General features: G+C 41.4%; 1 protein-coding gene across 5 annotated transcripts in view; it reads left to right on the top strand.

The window, feature by feature from the left end:
• Nucleotides 1–1,432: 1,432 nt before the first annotated feature.
• Nucleotides 1,433–17,509, top strand: part of CTSS (cathepsin S) — a 29,166-nt gene continuing 13,089 nt past the window's right edge. For 4 of the 5 annotated variants that reach the window (XM_054247399.2, XM_035280156.3, XM_008984291.5 and 1 more), the window contains exons 1-5: nt 1,433–1,510; nt 2,758–2,884; nt 9,570–9,692; nt 12,708–12,857; nt 16,367–16,591. In XM_054247399.2, the coding sequence (XP_054103374.1) occupies nt 1,485–1,510; nt 2,758–2,884; nt 9,570–9,692; nt 12,708–12,857; nt 16,367–16,591 (651 nt within the window). In that variant the 5' untranslated portion in view covers nt 1,433–1,484. The remainder of the gene's footprint in view (nt 1,511–2,757; nt 2,885–9,569; nt 9,693–12,707; nt 12,858–16,366; nt 16,592–17,509) is intronic. The other variant, XM_008984289.5, reaches the window with a different exon arrangement.

The following is a 17,509-nucleotide window of genomic DNA, read 5'->3' as shown; positions in this document are numbered from 1 at the left end:
TACAACTTAACTCTAAAAAGAATCAAACAATTCCTGTAAAGGTTCTCTAAGAAATACCCAGCACACCACTGAAATGACACCTGATAATCTCTTTCTCCTGAATAATTTTTCTTAATAAAATGTTAAGTGATTGACTGAATTAAAGAAAAAAATGTTAAGTGAAAAAAACAAGATAGAGAAAAGTATGTATATTAGTGTTCACTTTAAAAAGATGGAGGAGTATTAATATATAGGCATATTTGCATATTTTTTAAATAGGCAATAAATCATAAATTGTTTAAATGATTACCAATCAAGGGAAAAAGGAAATCGTGTAAAGCAGACAAAAAGAGAGGCTAGAATTCTTCGAATATACCTCATTGTGTTGATTTCACTTTGGATCCAATGTTATACATAATTATAAAACAAAATTACAAGTGTAAAAAGCAATCCTTAAAAGGAAAAAGTGAAATGAACTAAATAAACCTAACTGTATGGAAGTGGTGGCAGAACCATACAGGGAACTATTCAAGGTGACTTCAGAACGCAGTAATTGACTTACATCCTTAGCGGAAAATGGCTTACTGTACCCCTCCCATTTAAACTCTCTAATTTGTTTTCATTAATAATCTTATTGGTCGTAGGCTTGTTGTTGTTTTCCTGAAATTTTACAGGATAAATTAAAGAAGTACTTGAGTTGATATTTTAGAGAACTCAGATTTTTTAAGCATGTTTGAAAAGAAGTTCAAGATTGATGGGGTTGGGTAAACCCTGTAATCTCGAATTTGAAGTTGAAGTATCAGTGTGAGTTTGTGATCTATTTAATTTTTTAAAAAAAGGTATTTCCTAGCTCTGTCTACTGAGACAGGGTCTTGCTATATTGCCCAGGCTGGTCTTGGACTCCTGGCCTCAAGTGATCCTCCTGCCTTGGCCTCCCGAAGTGCTGGGATTACAGGCATGAGCCACTGGGCCTAGCCAAGGGCTTTTTTTTTTTTTTTTTTGAGACAGAGTCTCACACTGTTGCCCGGGCTGGAGTGCAGTGTCACCATCTCGGCTACTGTAAACTCTGCCTCCTGGGTTCAAGCAAGTCTCCTGTCTCAGCCTCCCAAGTAGCTGGGATTACAGGTGCCTGACACCACACCCAGCTAATTTTTTTGTATTTTTAGTAGAGATGGGATTTCACTATGTTGGCCAGGCTGACCTCAGGTGATCCACCCGCCTTGGCATCCCAAAGTGCTGGGATTACAGGTGTGAGACACCGTGCCCTGCCAAGGGCTCTTTTTGATGGCTTACAGTATCCACTTTGTCCCCAAGACCATAGGGAGAGGACTAGAGGTGACTGAGCTAGCTAGATTTTAAATGAAACTGAAATGAAAGTTCACTTCCTCATTGTGGGTACCTCATGTGACAAGTTCCAATTTCTTTTTAAAGTCAATTGAACTGAAATCTCCTTGCCTGTGAAATCTTAGAAGAGAGCCCACCAAGTTAAGGATCCTTACCATACCATGGGAGCACCTGTCAGTTCTATCACGTATGTACTGTTCTTTTCCCCCCATTTGGTCTCCAAACACTTTGTGTTCGTAGCTTGTTCTGCCTGCTAGGTTTTAAATCTTTGCTTTCAGGAAGTAACCTAAAAAATCGTGTCACTCAATTTGTCTCTTCTCTATTTTTAAAAAGTTAATGTCTGCTTGAGCATCTAAGCATCTAAGTTGAGGCTGAAACGTGGCTTTCTTTGGAATACAATTTGAAGGTTTACATGTTTAAAATTCCAGATGTTTTCAATGAAAAAGAAAGTAAAATCCAGTTTGAGGGAGCTAGTCACTGAATTTCTGTTGTCTCTTGGAATTAAATATACAAGTGCCATTTTAAAGAGTAGTTAAGGAGGGAGCAAGGAGAAACAAGTAAAAAATAAAGGGTAGTTAATTGTTTCATTTGAAACAGATATCTGATCATTGAAAAAAAAACACTTAAAAAGGAAAATTATCTACCTAAAGATGTGAAAGCAATAGATGAGAGTTGTCTTTTAACTATCTGTAAAGATTGTGGATATTTAAATAGGTCAGTTAAGAAAAGCTCCTGTATTCAGAAATTCAGACGATAAACTGAGTTTTCAGAGGTTTGTCCTCTTCTTAAGGATTTTTTTTTTTTTCCGAGAGAGAGATTTCCTTTTATTAGATTTGTTGGCAAATCCTGGGAAGTCCCTGTTTTTTAACCCCCTAGATGTGTTTGGTTTACCAGATATTGAGAAACTCCTGGAAATCACTTTTGATATTTTTTTGAGTCGGAGTCTCTCTCTGTCACCAGGCTGGAGTGCAGTGGATCAATCCTGGCTCACTGCTACCTCCGCCTCCCAGGTTCAAGCGATTCTGCCTCAGCCTCCTGAGTAGCTGGGATTACAGGCACACACCACCACGCCCAGCTAATTTTTGTATTTTTAGTAGAGATGGGGTTTCACCATGTTGGCCAGGATGGTCTCGATCTCTTGACCTCGTGATCCACCCGCCTCGGCCTCCCAAAGTGCTGGGATTACAGGCTTGAGCCACTGCGCCCGGCCAGAAATCACTTTTTAAAGTGCTACTAAGTATTGGAAGTAGTATTTCAGACATAAATTTGCAGTTATTCCCTGTGACTATTTCCCAGGAATTTTCCTGTGTAATTTTGATTTATAATAGTCTGTCCCTTTGATAGACTTCACATTGTTATTTTCTATTATGAAAAATATGGTCACAACATATGCAGTTAATAGCTACACTTCCTATGTTACCTTTCTTCACACAGAATGAAACAGCTGGTTTGTGTGCTCTTCGTGTGCTCCTCTGCAGTGGCGCAATTGCTTAAAGATCCCACCCTGGATCACCACTGGAATCTCTGGAAGAAAACCTATGGCAAACAATATAAAGAAAAGGTAGACTGGATTGGATTGCCACTCGAGTGATATGCTTTTACAGGAGTGTACTGTTTTCTACCTCTCAAAATTGCGTTCTTATAGGCAGTGTTGTCGGCAAATATTTAGTCTGGGCACGGTGGCTCATGCCTGTAATCCCAGCACTTTGGGAGGCCAAACGGGGGGCAGATCACCTGAGGTCAGGATTTCGAGACCAGCCTGGCCAACATGGTGAAACCCTATCTCTACTAAAAATACAAAAATTAGCCAGGCATGGTGCCAGGTGCCTGTAATCCCAGCTATTCGGGAGGCTGAGGCAGAATCGCTTGAACCTGGGAGGCGGAGGTAGCAGTGAGCCGAGATGGCACCACTGCACTCCAGTCTGGGTGACAGAGTGAGACTCTTTCAAAAATAAATAAATAAATAAATATGACATACTTGTTTCTTGCCAGATACTGTTCTTGGTACCATACAGCAGGAATCAAAACAAAATTCCTTTTATAGAGCTTATATTATAGTGAGAGAGACAGGAAATAAGAAAATAACCAGATCCATAGTTTGTTAGATGGTGATAAGTGTTGTAGATAAAAATAAAGGGAGTCATAGAGAGTAGTAGAAAGGGTCCTGGGTGGTGGTGGTGGCAAGAATTCTAGAAGATACGAGGGTAAGGGAAGGGCTCACGGATAAGCGTTCCATTTGAGCAGAGAATGGATGGAAGCCAGGGAGCAAGCAAGATTCGTAATGAAGGTCTCAGGCCAAGGGCAAATGAGCACAAGCCCTGAGGAAGGGCCACATTTGAGACGGGTGAGGATTAAAAAGGCCTTATTATCCACATAGTGCGACCAGATGGTGTTGCTTGGCTGTCACTTCCCATTTTGTAGTTTTATTTTTATTTCAAAGCATTCTTGCTGATGGTAAGACCTTAACCCTATTGCTTTCAGTAACTAAGTCCTGTAACTGTAATATTTCTGTTTGTAAGTTAGCATCATATATTTATTTATTTGACATATTATTTTGTATAAAAATGACACTCAGTAGATTATTTACTCCGTTTTATTTTTATTTATTTATAATTAAATAATTGTGTATATAGAGTATAATGTGATGTTATGATACACATATACATTGCAGAATGATTAAATTAGGCTAATTAACTCATTCAGCACCTCACATACTCATCCTTTCTTTGTGATGAGAACATTTAAAATCTATCCCTTTGGTAATTTTAAAATATAAAATACATTATCATCTGTAGTCACCATGCTATGCAGTAGATTGCTAGAGCTTATTCTTCCTGTCTAAATGAAACTGGACTCTGTGACTAACATCTCCCCTTTCCCTGTCTGCCCTTCTCCCAGCCTCTGCTAACCACCATTCTACTCTCTACTTCTATGAGTTCAACCTTTTTAGATTCCACACGTAAGTGGGATTATGCATTATTTGTCTTTCTGTGCCTGGCTTATTCCACTTAGCATAATGTTCTGTGAACTCATTCATGTTGTTGGAAATGACAGATTTTCTTTCTTTTTTAAGGATAAATAATATTGCATTATGTATGGAATACAATATGTACCACACTTTTTTCTTGATTCATCTTTTGATGGACACTTTATAAGGTTGATTCCGTATCTTGGGTATTGTGAATAATCCTGCAATGATAGCGCAGCTATCTCGCTGACATACTGATTGCGCTTCCTTGGGACATAGACCCAGAAGTGAGACTGCTGGATCGTACAGTCATTATATTTTTAGTTTTTTGAGAAACCGCCACACTGTTTTCCAAAATGGCTATACTAATTAACATTCCCACTAACAGTGTATAAGGGCTCCCTTTTCTCCACATCTTCACCAACCCTTATCTTTCATCCTTTTGATAATAGCCATTCTAACAGATATGAGATGGTATCTCTTTGTGGTTTTAATTTGTATTTCCCTGATGATTGGTGATATTGAGCATTTATTCATGTATCTATTCGCCATTTGTATGTGTCTTCTTTTGAGAAATTTCTATTCAGGTCTTTTTCCCATTTTTAAACAGGGTTGTTTTCCTGTTTTGGTTACTTTGAGTTCCTTCTATATTTGGGATATTAGCCCCTTATCAACTGTATAATTTGCAAATATTTTCTCCCAATCTATGAGTTATCCTTTCACTCTGTTAATTGTTTCCTTTGTTGTACAAAAGCTTTGTAGTTTGATGGAGTCACATTTGTCTATTTTTGCTCTTGTTGCCTATGCTTTAGGGGTCATATTCAAAAAACCATTACCCGAACCAATGTTGTGGAGTTTTCCCCTGTATTTTCTTATATAGTTTCAGGCCTTATATTTATGCTTTAGTTCATTTTGAGTTGATTATTGCATATGGAGAGACATAGGGTTCAGTTTCATTTTACTGCATGTGGATAGCCAGTTTTCCCAATACTGTTGATTAAAGAGATTATCCTTCCCCCACTGTGTGTTCTTGGCACCTGTGCTGAAAATCGGTTGACCATAAAATTGCAGGTTATTTCTGGGCACTATATCCTAGTCCCTTGGTAAATGCATCTGTTTCTATGCAAGTACTATACTGTTTAAATTACTATAGTTTTGTAATATATTTTGAAATTAGGTACTGTAATGCCTCCAGCTTTGTTCCTCTTGCTAAAGATTGCTTTGACTATTTGAGGACTTCTGTAGTTACATATGAATTTGAGGATTGCTTTTTTCTATTTCTGTGAAGAATAACATTGGAATTTTGATAGGGATTGCATGGAATTTTGATAGGGATTGCACTGAATTTCTAGTTTGCTTTGGGTAGTATGAACATTTTAGCAATATTAATTCTTCCAATCCATGAGCATGGATATCTTCCCATTTATTTATTTTGTCTTCAATTTCTTTCATCAATGTTCTATAGTTTTTGGCATACAACCTTTCAACTCCTTTGTTAAATTAACTCCTAAGTATGTTTTAACTGCTATTGTAAACAGAATTGTTTTCCTAATTTCTTTTGCAAATAGTTGTTAGTGTATAAAAACACTACTGACTTTTGTACATTTACTTTGTGTCCTACTTTATTGCATTCATTTATCAGTTCTAGTAGTTTTTTGATGGAGTCTTTAAGATTTGCTCTTCTTTCTTTTCTTTTCTCTCTCTCTCTCTCTCTTTTTTTTGAGATGGAGTTTTGCTCTTGTTACCCAGGCTGGAGTACAGTGGCACAATCTTTGCCTCCTGGGTTCAAGCAGTTCTCCTGCCTCAGCCTCCTGAGTAGCTGGGATTACAGGCGCGTGCCACCATGCCCAGATAGTTTTTGTATTTTTAGTAGAGATGGGGTTTCACCATGTTGGTCAGGCTGGTCTGAAACTGCCAACCTCATGATCCACCCACCTTGGCTTCCCAAAATGCTGGGATTACAGACGTGAACCGCTGCACCTAGCCTTTTCTTTTCTTTTCTTTTTTTTGAGACGAGATCTTGCTTCGTCACTCAGGTTGGAGCGAAGTGGTGTGATCATAGCTCACTGCAGCCTCAAACTCCCAGCTCAAGTGATTCTCTTGCCTCAGCCTTCCAAGTAGCTGGGGCTACAGGCAAATGCCACCACATGTGGCTAATTTCTATGTTTGTTTTTTTGTAAAGATGGTGTCTTGCCATGATGTCCAGGCTGGTATTGAACTTCTTGATTCATACAATCCTCCCATCTCCACCTCCCAAAGTACTGCAATTACAGGCATGAGTCACCACACCTGGCCAAGATTTTCTATATGATCAAGTCATCAGCAAGCAAAGGCAATTTCACTTCTTCCCTTTCTTTTTTTTTCTTTGTTTTTTTAAATTTTTATTTTACATATTACTTTATTTTTATTTTTATCTTCTTTTCACTTCTTCCCTTTCTTATTTGGAGGCCTTGTATTTTTTTCTTGCCTAATTGCCCTGGCTGGGATTTTCAGTACTATATTGACTAGAAAAGGTGAGAGAGTATGTACCCTTGTTTTCTTCTGATCTTAGCGAAACGGCCTTTAAATTTTCACCCAGTTGAGTATGGTGTTAGCTTTAGTCTTGTCATATATGGCCTATTTGTGTTGAGGGACATTCCTTCTATACGTAATTTGTGGAAATGTTTGTCATGAAAGGATGTTGAATTCCATCAAATGCTTTTTCTGCATCTATTGAAATGATCATATGGTTTCCTTTGTGGTGATGAATTTCACCCTCACCCACACCCTTGATGACCAGGTTCCTCATTTCAAGGTTGACTGGAGTTAAATGTGCAATTAGCACCACTGTCCGGTTAAATGGATGCTATTCCTTTTTTAATAATTCCAGTCCCTCAGGAGGGATGAACATGACTTTTGATTAGCATCCTACCTTAATAGTTGATCGCAAAGTGCACTTCTTTTTTTCTTTTCCTTTCTTTCTTTTTTTTTTTTTCTGAGATGGAGTTTCGCTCTTGTTACCCAGGCTGGAGTGCAATGGCGCGATCTCGGCTCACCGCAACCTCCGCCTCCTGGGTTCAGGCAATTCTCCTGCCTCAGCCTCCTGAGTAGCTGGGATTACAGGCACGCACCACCATGCCCAGCTAATTTTTTGTATTTTTAGTAGAGATGGGGTTTCACCATGTTGACCAGGATGGTCTTGATCTCTTGACCTTGTGATCCACCCGCCTTGACCTTCCAAAGTGCTGGGATGACAGGCGTGAGCCACCGCGCCTGGCCTCTTTTCCTTTCTTGTACTTAGATTTGTCTCTATACCATTGCTTCTCATCTTGTGGTCTGAACGTATGCCCATCATGCATGCCCATTCTGTCCCTTACCAGGGTAACAGTAAAACCTTCCTCCAAGGGAGAGAAACCTGCATCCAAACTTGCTACCCAGTGCCTAAAACTAGGGTCTGGGCCTGGCCTCACCCGCTCAATGAAATGAGGCAAAAGAGAGTTGTGCTAACTGCTCCCTGGGGTTCTAGCTTATTGGAAACTCTGGCTTCAGCTATTCTAGGAGGCACCATCCACCTTGCCTTCTACATTATTGTTTTCTATGTAAATGAATCTCCTAGAGGAAAAGAAAATTAACAGGCAGTGTGTAAAAATTCACTCTGAATAAAATTAAAATAATAGAACCAAAAATGACTTTTCAAAAGACTATATATAGAGGAATAATATACACACTAATGAAAAAGAAATTGCAAAATAAATTAGAAATTTTGGAAATAAAAAATATTGTCATTACAATAAAAATCAAAAGGATTCCCAGACTGGAAAGAGTTGGATAGAATCAGTCATCTAAAATATAGTGCTGAGGCATTCACCCAGAAAAGAAAAATCTATGAAATCACAAGTCAGAGAGGTGAGAGAGAGTCTGAGGCTCCTAAATACTTCAAATAGGAGTTTCAGAAGAAGAGAATTAGATGGAATGGTGGAGAAGCAATATATGCAGAGACACTGGTTGAGAATTTTCCAGATATGAGAAAAGGTCCTGAGTCATCCAATCAAAAGTACACAGCTGAAGGTAAATAAAGAAACCTACACCCAGACACATGTAATGAAGTTATAAAACATCAAAAAGAAAGAAAATCATGACTGGGTGCATGGTTCATGCCCATAATCCCAGCACTTTGGGAGGCCAAGGGGGAAGGATTCTTTAAGGCTAGGAGTTTAGACCAGCCTGGGCAACATAGGGAGACCCTGTCTCTCCAAAAACAAATAATAATAATAATAATAAGCTGGTTGTGGTGGTGTATGCTTGTAGTCCTAGCTACCCAGGCAGCTGAGATGGGAGGATAGTTTGAGCCCAAGAGTTTGAGGCGCCAGTGAGCTGTGATCATAGCACTGTACTTCAGCCTGGGCAACAGAACAAGACTCTGTAAAAAAAAAAAAGAAAGAAATGCTGAACACAGTGGCTCACACCTATAATCCCAGCACATTGAGAGGCTGATGGAGGATTGCTTGAGCCCAGGAATTCAAGATGAGCCTGGGCAACATAGGGAGACCCAGTGTCTACCAAAAAAAAAAAAAAAAACTGGCTGCAGTGGCACACATCAGTGATCCCAGCTACGCAGGAGGCTGAGGTATGAAGATTGCTGGGTCCCAAGAGGTCAAGGCTGCAGTGAGCAGTAATCACCGCTACTTCACTGCACTCCATTCAGCCTGTTGGACAGAGGGAGACTCTCTCTAAAAAACAATATGAAAACCAATAATAATAAATTTTTAAAAGAAGAAAATTCATTGTTTATCATAAAATAATATTAATCACCATCAAAGCAATTAAGAGCAAGAATTAAGATTAATATGTGAAGTTAGCAGTTATATTGGATATATTCATTTATTTTCATTCTCTCAGGCAGATCCATATTTGGTAGAATGCTTCAAAAATGCTAATTTCAGCTGGGTGCAGTGGCTCACACCTGTAATCCCAGCACTTTGGGAGGCTGAGTCGGGCGGATCACGAGGTCAAGAGATTGAGACTATCCTGGCCAACAGGGTAAAACCCCATCCCTACTAAAAATAAAAAAATTAGCTGGGTGTGGTGGCATGTGCCTGTAATCCCAGCTACTCGGGGGCTGAGGCAGGAGAGTCACTTGAACCCAGGATGCAGAGGTGGCAGTGAGCTGAGATTTTGCCACTGGACTCCAACTTGGGCGACAGACTAAGACTCCATCTCAAAAAAAAAGCCATTTTCATCATTGAACACTTATTGTCAGGGATGCAGTATGACTATGTTCTTCTTCGCTATGTTTTAGAATGAAGAAGCAGTACGACGTCTCATCTGGGAAAAGAATCTAAAGTTTGTGATGCTTCACAACCTGGAGCATTCAATGGGAATGCACTCATATGATCTGGGCATGAACCACCTGGGAGACATGGTAGGTACATGACAAAGAATCCCACTTTCACACCTGGGTAAGCATCATTCCCTTTCTGTCTCCTCAAAAGCAATTGGAAGGTAAAAAACAGCGACAGAGGAATGTGTAGTACCAAGTTGGAAGGCAGAGGAATGTAAGAGCATGAGAACATGTACAGAAATTCTCACTTAGTTCTACTTTGACTGCTTTCTTTAACAGATCTCTTCTTTAGAGGAAATTTTACACTCACGGACTACCATTGTTTTAATTTTTTAAATAAATTCCAGAAAGTACTGCCTAAAGACTATCCACAGGCTTTTAGCCTTTATAGTAAGTTGCCATACTTATTTAAGTCTAGATTGACAATTTAAAATGGTCCATCTGCTTTCTACTTTCTTTTTTCTTTTCTTGAGATGGAATCTTGCTCTGTCACCAGGCTGGAGTACAGTGTGGCGATCCCAGCTCACCGCAACCTCCGCCTCCTGGGTTCAAGCAATTCTCCTGCCTCAGCCTCCCGAGTAGCTGGGACTACAGGCACGCACCACCACGCCCGGCTAATTTTTTGTATTTTTAGTAGAGATGGGGTTTCACCATGTTGGCCAGATGGCCTCCATCTCTTGACCTTTTCATCCACCCGCTTCAGCCTCCCAAAACGCTGGGATTACTGGTGTGAGTCACCGTGCCCGGCCCCATCTGCTTTCTTAATGGGAGCATGTGGGTATTTAAAATCACAAATAATCTCCTGTTGGTTTTCAGATTCTGTTCAGTCCTGTACAACTTTACCGCTGTGGCCCAAGTGAACAAGAGAACACCGTAGATAGACTACATTCCTTCTTACCTGCAGGAACTGCCTTTGTAACTCCCCATCTCATGGGAAGCCAGTTTAGTCCACTTTTTAGACAGCCCTTTTATGAAATTCTGCCTTGCTTTGAAACAAAAATCTGGCTCCCTGTAACTTCTAGTTTTTACCATTCTCTTTATCTCCTTCCCCATGAGGGTGCCTAACTAGGATGCTAGTGGCAAGTGAAACTAAACAAACACAGATAATTCACCCCACCAGCTCCTAATGGAACCTATGCTGGTCACAACGATTACTGGTTTTTCTCAGTTTTTTATTCCATGTCAGTTTTAAAATATATTCACAGTTACAGTTATTAGGATATTAGAAAGAAGGATAGGCTGGGTGTGGTGGCTCATGCCTGTAATCCCAGCACTTTGGGAGGCTGAGGCGGGTGGATCACCTGAAGTTGGGAGTTTGAGACCAGCCTGTCCAACATAGAGAAACCCCATCTATCCTAAAAATACAAAATTAGCCAGCCGTGGTGGCGCGCGCCTGTAATCCCAGCTACTAGGGAGGCAGAGGCAGCAGAATTGCTTGAACCCAGGAGGTGGAGGTTGCGGTGAGCCAAGATTGCGCCATTGCAGTCCAGCCTGGGCAATAAGAGTGACACTCTGGTGAAAGAAGGAAGGAAGGAAGGAGAAAGCAGGGGGGAGGGAAGGAAGGAAGAAAAGGAAGGAAGGAAGGAGATATACAGTCATGGGCCATATTCATTTTGGGCATTGATGAACCGCATATGCCATGGTGTTACTTTAAGATTATAATAGAGCTGAAAAGTACCTCTTGCCTAGGGAGTGATGTTGTAGCCATCGTAACAATGTAGCACAACACACTGCTCACCTGTTTGTTGGGAAGCTGCTGTAATAAACCTACTGCTCTGCCAGTGGCATAAAGTACAGCACATAAAGTTATGCACAGCACAAAATGCTCAACAGGAATAAATGACTCCGATACTGGTTTATGTATTTACTATACTATACTTTTCATTGTTATTTTAGAGTGTGCACATACTTAAAAAAAGTTAACCGTAAAACAGCCTCAGGCTGGTCCTTCAGGAGGTATCCGGCAGAAAACATTGTTATCAGGTGACAGCTCCATGCGTGGTATTGCCCCTGAAGACCTTCCAATGGGACAAGAGGTGGAGATGGAATACAGTGACACTGACGCTCCTGACCTTGTATAGGCCTAGGCTAATGTGTATGGGTGTGTGTATTTTCGTTTTTAACAAAAAAAATTTTTAAGTTTTAAAACATTAAAAATAGAAAAAGCTTATAAAAGAAGGCTATAAAGATGAAAGTATTTTTGTACAGCTATAAAATGTGTTTGTATTTTGAGTATTACTATAAAAGACAAAACATCTAAAAAATTAAAAGTTTATTAAGTAAAAAAGTTGCTGTAAACTAAGGTTAATTTATTAGTGAAGAAAGAAAAAAATACAAGTTCAGTGTAGCCTAAGTGTACGGTGTTTATAAAGTCTCCAGTAACGCCCTGGGTCTTCACATTCACTCACCTCTCACTCACTGACTCACTCAGAGTGACTCCAGTCATTTCATGATAAATGCGCTATATAGGGGTACCATTTTTACTTTTTTCTTTTTTTTTTTTGAGATGGAGTTTCACTCTGTTGCCCAGGCTGGAGTGCAGTGATGCAATCTCAGTTCACTGCAACCTCCACCTCCCAGTCTCAAGTGTTTCTCCTGCCTCAGCCTCCCAAGTAGCTGGGATTACAGGCGTACACCACCACGCCTAGTTAACTTTTATATTTTTAGTAGAGACAGGGTTTTACCATGTTGGCCAGGCTGGTCTCCAACTCCTGACCTTAGGTGATCCACCCACCTTGGTCTCCCAAAGTGCCGGGATTACAGGGGTGAACCACCACCCCCGGCCCCCATTTTTACTTTTTATACTGTATTTTCACTGTACCTTTTCTATGTTTAGCTATATTTAGATACACAAGTACTTCATATTGTTCCAGAAATGCCTACAACCTTCAGTACAGTACAAAACCACAGTACAGGTTTTGTAGTCTAGGAGCAATGGACCCTACCATACTGCCTAGGTATGTAGGAGCTGATACTTTCTAGGTTTGTGTAAGTATACACTGTGGTGTTTGTACAGTGACAAAATCACCTAATGATGCATTTCTCAGAACATATTCCAGGCATCAAATGATGCCTGACTGTATGTTTGCTTTGTAGACCAGTGAAGAAGTGATGTCTTTGATGAGTTCCCTGAGAGTTCCCAGCCAGTGGCAGAGAAATATCACGTATAAGTCAAACCCTAATCAGATGTTGCCTGATTCTGTGGACTGGAGAGAAAAGGGGTGTGTTACCGAAGTGAAATATCAAGTGAGTATTACCATCCCAAGCCTCTGAACCCTAGGTAGAGCTCTCTTTAAACGCTTAGTTTACCTACAGAATTTGACCGTGAATCTTACAGTCCCACATGTTACTTTCTAATCATTTTTGTTATTCTTGTCTTCCCAACTAAATTTTAAGTTGCTTAAGGGCAAGGATCACATATTATACTTTATTTATTGCGTTGGCCTTCCATATCCACAGGTTCCACATCTGCAGATTCCACCAACCGTGGATCAAAAATATCCAGAAAAAAATGAAAATAAAAAATAGGCCAGGCATGGTGGCTCATGCCTATAATCCCAGTACTTTGGGAGGCTGAGACAGGCGGATCACCTGCGGCCAGGAGTTTGAGACCAGCTTGGCTAACATAATGAAACACCACCTCTACTGAAAATACAAAAATTAGCTGGGCCTGGTGGCATGCCTGTAATCCCAGCTACTTGGGCAGGAGAATCACTTGAACCTGGGAGGCAGAGGTTGCCTGAGCAAGAGTGAGACTCCATCTTAAAGAAAGAAGGAAGGAACGAATGAAAGAAAGAAAAAGAAAGAATGAATTTGGGAGGGCTGCGTGTAGTTGCTCACACCTGTAATCCCAGCAATTTTTAGGCCAAGGGAGGCAGATCACCTGAGGTCAGGAGTTCAAGACCAGCTTGGCCAACATGGTGAAACCCTGTCTCTACTAAAAATATAAAAATTAGCCGGGTGTGGTGGTGGATACCTGTAATCCCAGCTACCTGGGAGGATGAGGCAGGAGACTCACTTGAACCTGGGGCAGAGGTTACAGTGAGCTGAGGTCGCACGACTGCACTCCAGCATGAGCAATAGAGTGAGATCCTATCTTAAAAAAAAAAAAAAAAGGCATATAGGAGGATGTGTAGGTTATTTGCAAAACTCAGTCATTTATATAAGGGACTTAAACATTCTCGACTTTTGGTATACTCAGGAGTCCTGGAACCAATTCCTTGTTGATACTGAGGGACAACTGGATTCCCTACAGTGGTTTTTTGTTTTTTCTTTTGAGACAGGGTCTCCCTCTGTTGCCCAGGCTGGACTGCAGTGGTGCAATCTGGCCTCACTGCAACTTCTGCCTCTTGGGCTCAAGTGATCCTCCCACCTCAACCTACAGAGTGACTACAGGCACGCACCACCACACCCTGCTTTCGTGTGTGTGTGTGTGTGTGTGTGTGTGTGTGTGTGTGTATTTTTAGTAGAGGTGGGTTTTGCTATGTTGCCCAAGCTGGTCTCAAGCTCCTGAACTCAAGTGATCCTCCCACCTCCGCCTCCCAAAGTGTTGGATTAGAGGCATGAGCCCCTGCATTCAGGCCCCACAGTGCTTTTCTAAGTGGTCATAGAGCCACCTACTTAGACAGACACTGAACTAAGCAAATGGGTGTTTAAGACAGACGTTTACTGCTCATGTTACCCTTTGACTGCCCTGGACTCTCCAACAAGCCAATTGCTTGAGAAGCGGTATTATGTGAGGGAACCCTGGTGATCGGGAAGTTTCTCTCCCCAGTTTACTTGTGAATTTCAGAGTTGAAGGAGAAGAGACAACTAGAGCTGGAGTGGTCTATAAATTGTGCCACTCAAGTTAATTCATGGCTAGTCTTAAGCATATGAAATGTGTGCCTTATAAAATCATTGTTCCTATGCTGTTGTATTTTCCATAGTTTGCTTGTTTTAAAAATCTGCAAAAGGCTGGGCATGGTGGCTCAAGCCTATAATCCCAGCACTTTGGGAGGCCAAGGCGGGTAGATCACGAGGTCAAGAGATTGAGACCATCCTGGTCAACAAGGTGAAACCCCGTCTCTACTAAAAATACAAAAATTAGCTGGGCATGGTGGCGCACGCCTGTAGTCCCAGCTACTCAGGAGGCTGAGGCAGGAGAATTGCCTGAACCCAGGAGGCGGAGGTTGCTGTGAGCCGAGATCGCCCATTGCACTCCAGCCTGGGTAACAAGAGCGAAACTCCATCTCAAAAAAAAAAATCTGCAAAAATCCTAAATTAGTTAGAGATAAAACACATGTGTCACCACAGAGGTCAGGGTAAGTGAGAGGAATCAGAGCATTCTGAGCAGCTGCCCCAGCTTGTGATCAATGAAGGAAGTAAAAATGTGTTAGGAAGTAAATGATGGTCAGGCTCAGTGGCTCATGTCTGTGATTCCAGCACTTCGGGAAGCAGAGGCAGGAAGATCACTTGAGCCCAGGAGTTAGAAACCAACCTAGGCAATATAGTGAGACCCTATCTCTACAAAATATAAAAATAAAAATTATCTAGGCATGGTGCACACCTGTAGTCCCAGCTACTTGTGGGGCTGACATGGGAGGATTGCTTGAGCTTGGGATACTGAGGTTATAGTGAGCCATGATTGCACCACTGCCCTTCAGTCTGAGTGGAAATCCTGTCTCAAAACAAAACAAAACAAAAAGAAGGAAAGGTACTGCTAATCTCTTATTCTTTTCCACCTACATATTTTTCTTTCAACTAGTTTTGGATTTCTTACCGGAAGTTCTCTAAAATAACAGCTTTAGAAGACCCAATAAACAACATATTTAGATGTTAACTCTGAGTAAGTTAATGAGCTCCTTTCTTTGGGTGGAGAGCAAGGTGGGAGAGAGAAAGAGAACAATTGTGATGGGGCTCTGGACATTTTTCCCCCTTTAAAACTAAAGCAGATTTGCCTTTTTCTGTTTGTTTATGCCTCCTTGTAAAATATGTTTTGGTTTTTTTGGGGGGGACGGAGTTTCGCTCTTGTTACCCAGGCTGGAGTGCAATGGCGCGAATTTGGCTCACCGCAACCTCCGCCTCCTGGGTTCAGGCAATTCTCCTGCCTCGGCCTCCTGAGTAGCTGGGATTACAGGCATGCACTACCGTGCCCAGCTAATTTTTTGTATTTTTAGTAGAGACGGGGTTTCACCATGTTGACCAGGATGGTCTCGATCTCTTGACCTCGTGATTCACCCGCCTCGGCCTCCCAAAGTACTGGGATTACAGCCATGAGCCACCACGCCCGGCCTAAAATATTTTTTGATCAAAAAAATTCTGAGGATAATAAGGTTTGAAAAATGCCAACCTAGGATTACACTTCTTATGTTTCAGTCATCATTTGGCAGGAGAAAGGGTATTTTAGGTCAAGGAAATCATCCTAGCTTCTCTCAAATCTCATTACTGTAGGCAACTACCTCCCTTACTTACAGGTGAAAACAGGTGTGATTTGGTATGTGTTCAGTGAGTATTGTTTCTTAATATACTTGAATATGACCATTATGCTCTGAGCTTGGCCAATTGCAAATCTCCTTCAAGGTTGCACCTTGCCTAGATAACAATCAAGTGTTTAGTCTTCATTCCCATTGTCAAAGGCAGAAGGAAACTGTAGTGGGGGAGCTGTTTCTGGGAACCAGGGACAGAGCTGATGTAGCTGGGCGTTGTCCAGTTCGTTGCAGAAGTCATTTCAAATGATTTTCTGATTTGCATTTGTGACCTTGTATCTGTTTCAGGGTTCTTGTGGTGCCTGCTGGGCTTTCAGTGCTGTGGGGGCCCTGGAAGCACAGCTGAAACTGAAAACAGGAAAGCTGGTGTCTCTCAGTGCCCAGAACCTGGTGGACTGCTCTGAAAAGTATGGAAACAAAGGCTGCAATGGTGGCTTCATGACAGAGGCTTTCCAGTACATCATTGATAACAAAGGCATCGACTCAGAAGCTTCCTATCCCTACAAAGCCATGGTGCGTCACAGGGAAACTTTTTGTGTTTCTACATGACCTTGTGTTATCCATTGACCGATTGCACTGGGCTTGCCACATACCAGTTGCTTGAGAAGCAGTATTATGTGTGAGATAAAACCCTGAAGGGGAATTTTTTTTTTTTTAGACAGAATCTCACTCTGTCACCCACGCTGGATTTCAGTGGCACAATCTCAGCTCACTGCAACCTCCACCTCTTGGGTTCAAGTGATTCTCCTGCCTCAGCCTCCTGAGTAGCTGGGACTACAGGCCCCCAACACCACACCCGGCTACTTTTTTGTATTTTTAGTAGAGACAAGGTTTTAGTGTGTTAGCCAGGATAATCTCCGTCTTCTGACCTTGTGATTTGTTCGCCTTGGGACAGATGAATCCCAAAGTGCTGGGATTACAGGCATGAGCCACCTCGCCCAGCCAGGAATTCTTAAATTCTCAAAAGTTCTCTTTCTGATGTAGTACTCTTCTTAATATATCATTAGTATGAAAAGTAGTATTCATGCTTAAAAACAAATTTTAATGGCCGGGCGCAGTGGTTCACACCTGTAATCCCAGCACTTTGGGAGGCCGAGGTGGGTGAATCACCTGAGGTCAAGAATTTGAGACCAGCCTGGCCAACATGGTGAAACCCCGTCTGAACCAAAAATACAAAATTTAGCCGGGCGTGTTGGCACACATCTGTGGTCCCAGCTATTTGGGAGGCTGAGGCAGGAGACTCACTTGGACTCCGGAGGCGGAGGTGCAGTGAGCCAATATCAGGTCACTGTGCTCCAGCCTCAGCAACAGAGCAAGACTCAGTCTCAAAAAAAAAAAAAAAAAGACAGATTTTAAGCAAACTATCCTTAAAATTACTTCTATGTATTTAAGCTTTTTCTTCTGAAGCCTCCCATGCTCAACCTTATTCTC

This window comes from Callithrix jacchus, chromosome 18 (assembly GCF_049354715.1).
Source record: "Callithrix jacchus isolate 240 chromosome 18, calJac240_pri, whole genome shotgun sequence".
NCBI classification, from domain to species: Eukaryota; Metazoa; Chordata; class Mammalia; order Primates; family Cebidae; genus Callithrix; species Callithrix jacchus.
The sequence above is the reverse complement of the archived record's forward strand: the minus strand, read 5'-3'. Positions and strand labels throughout refer to the sequence as shown.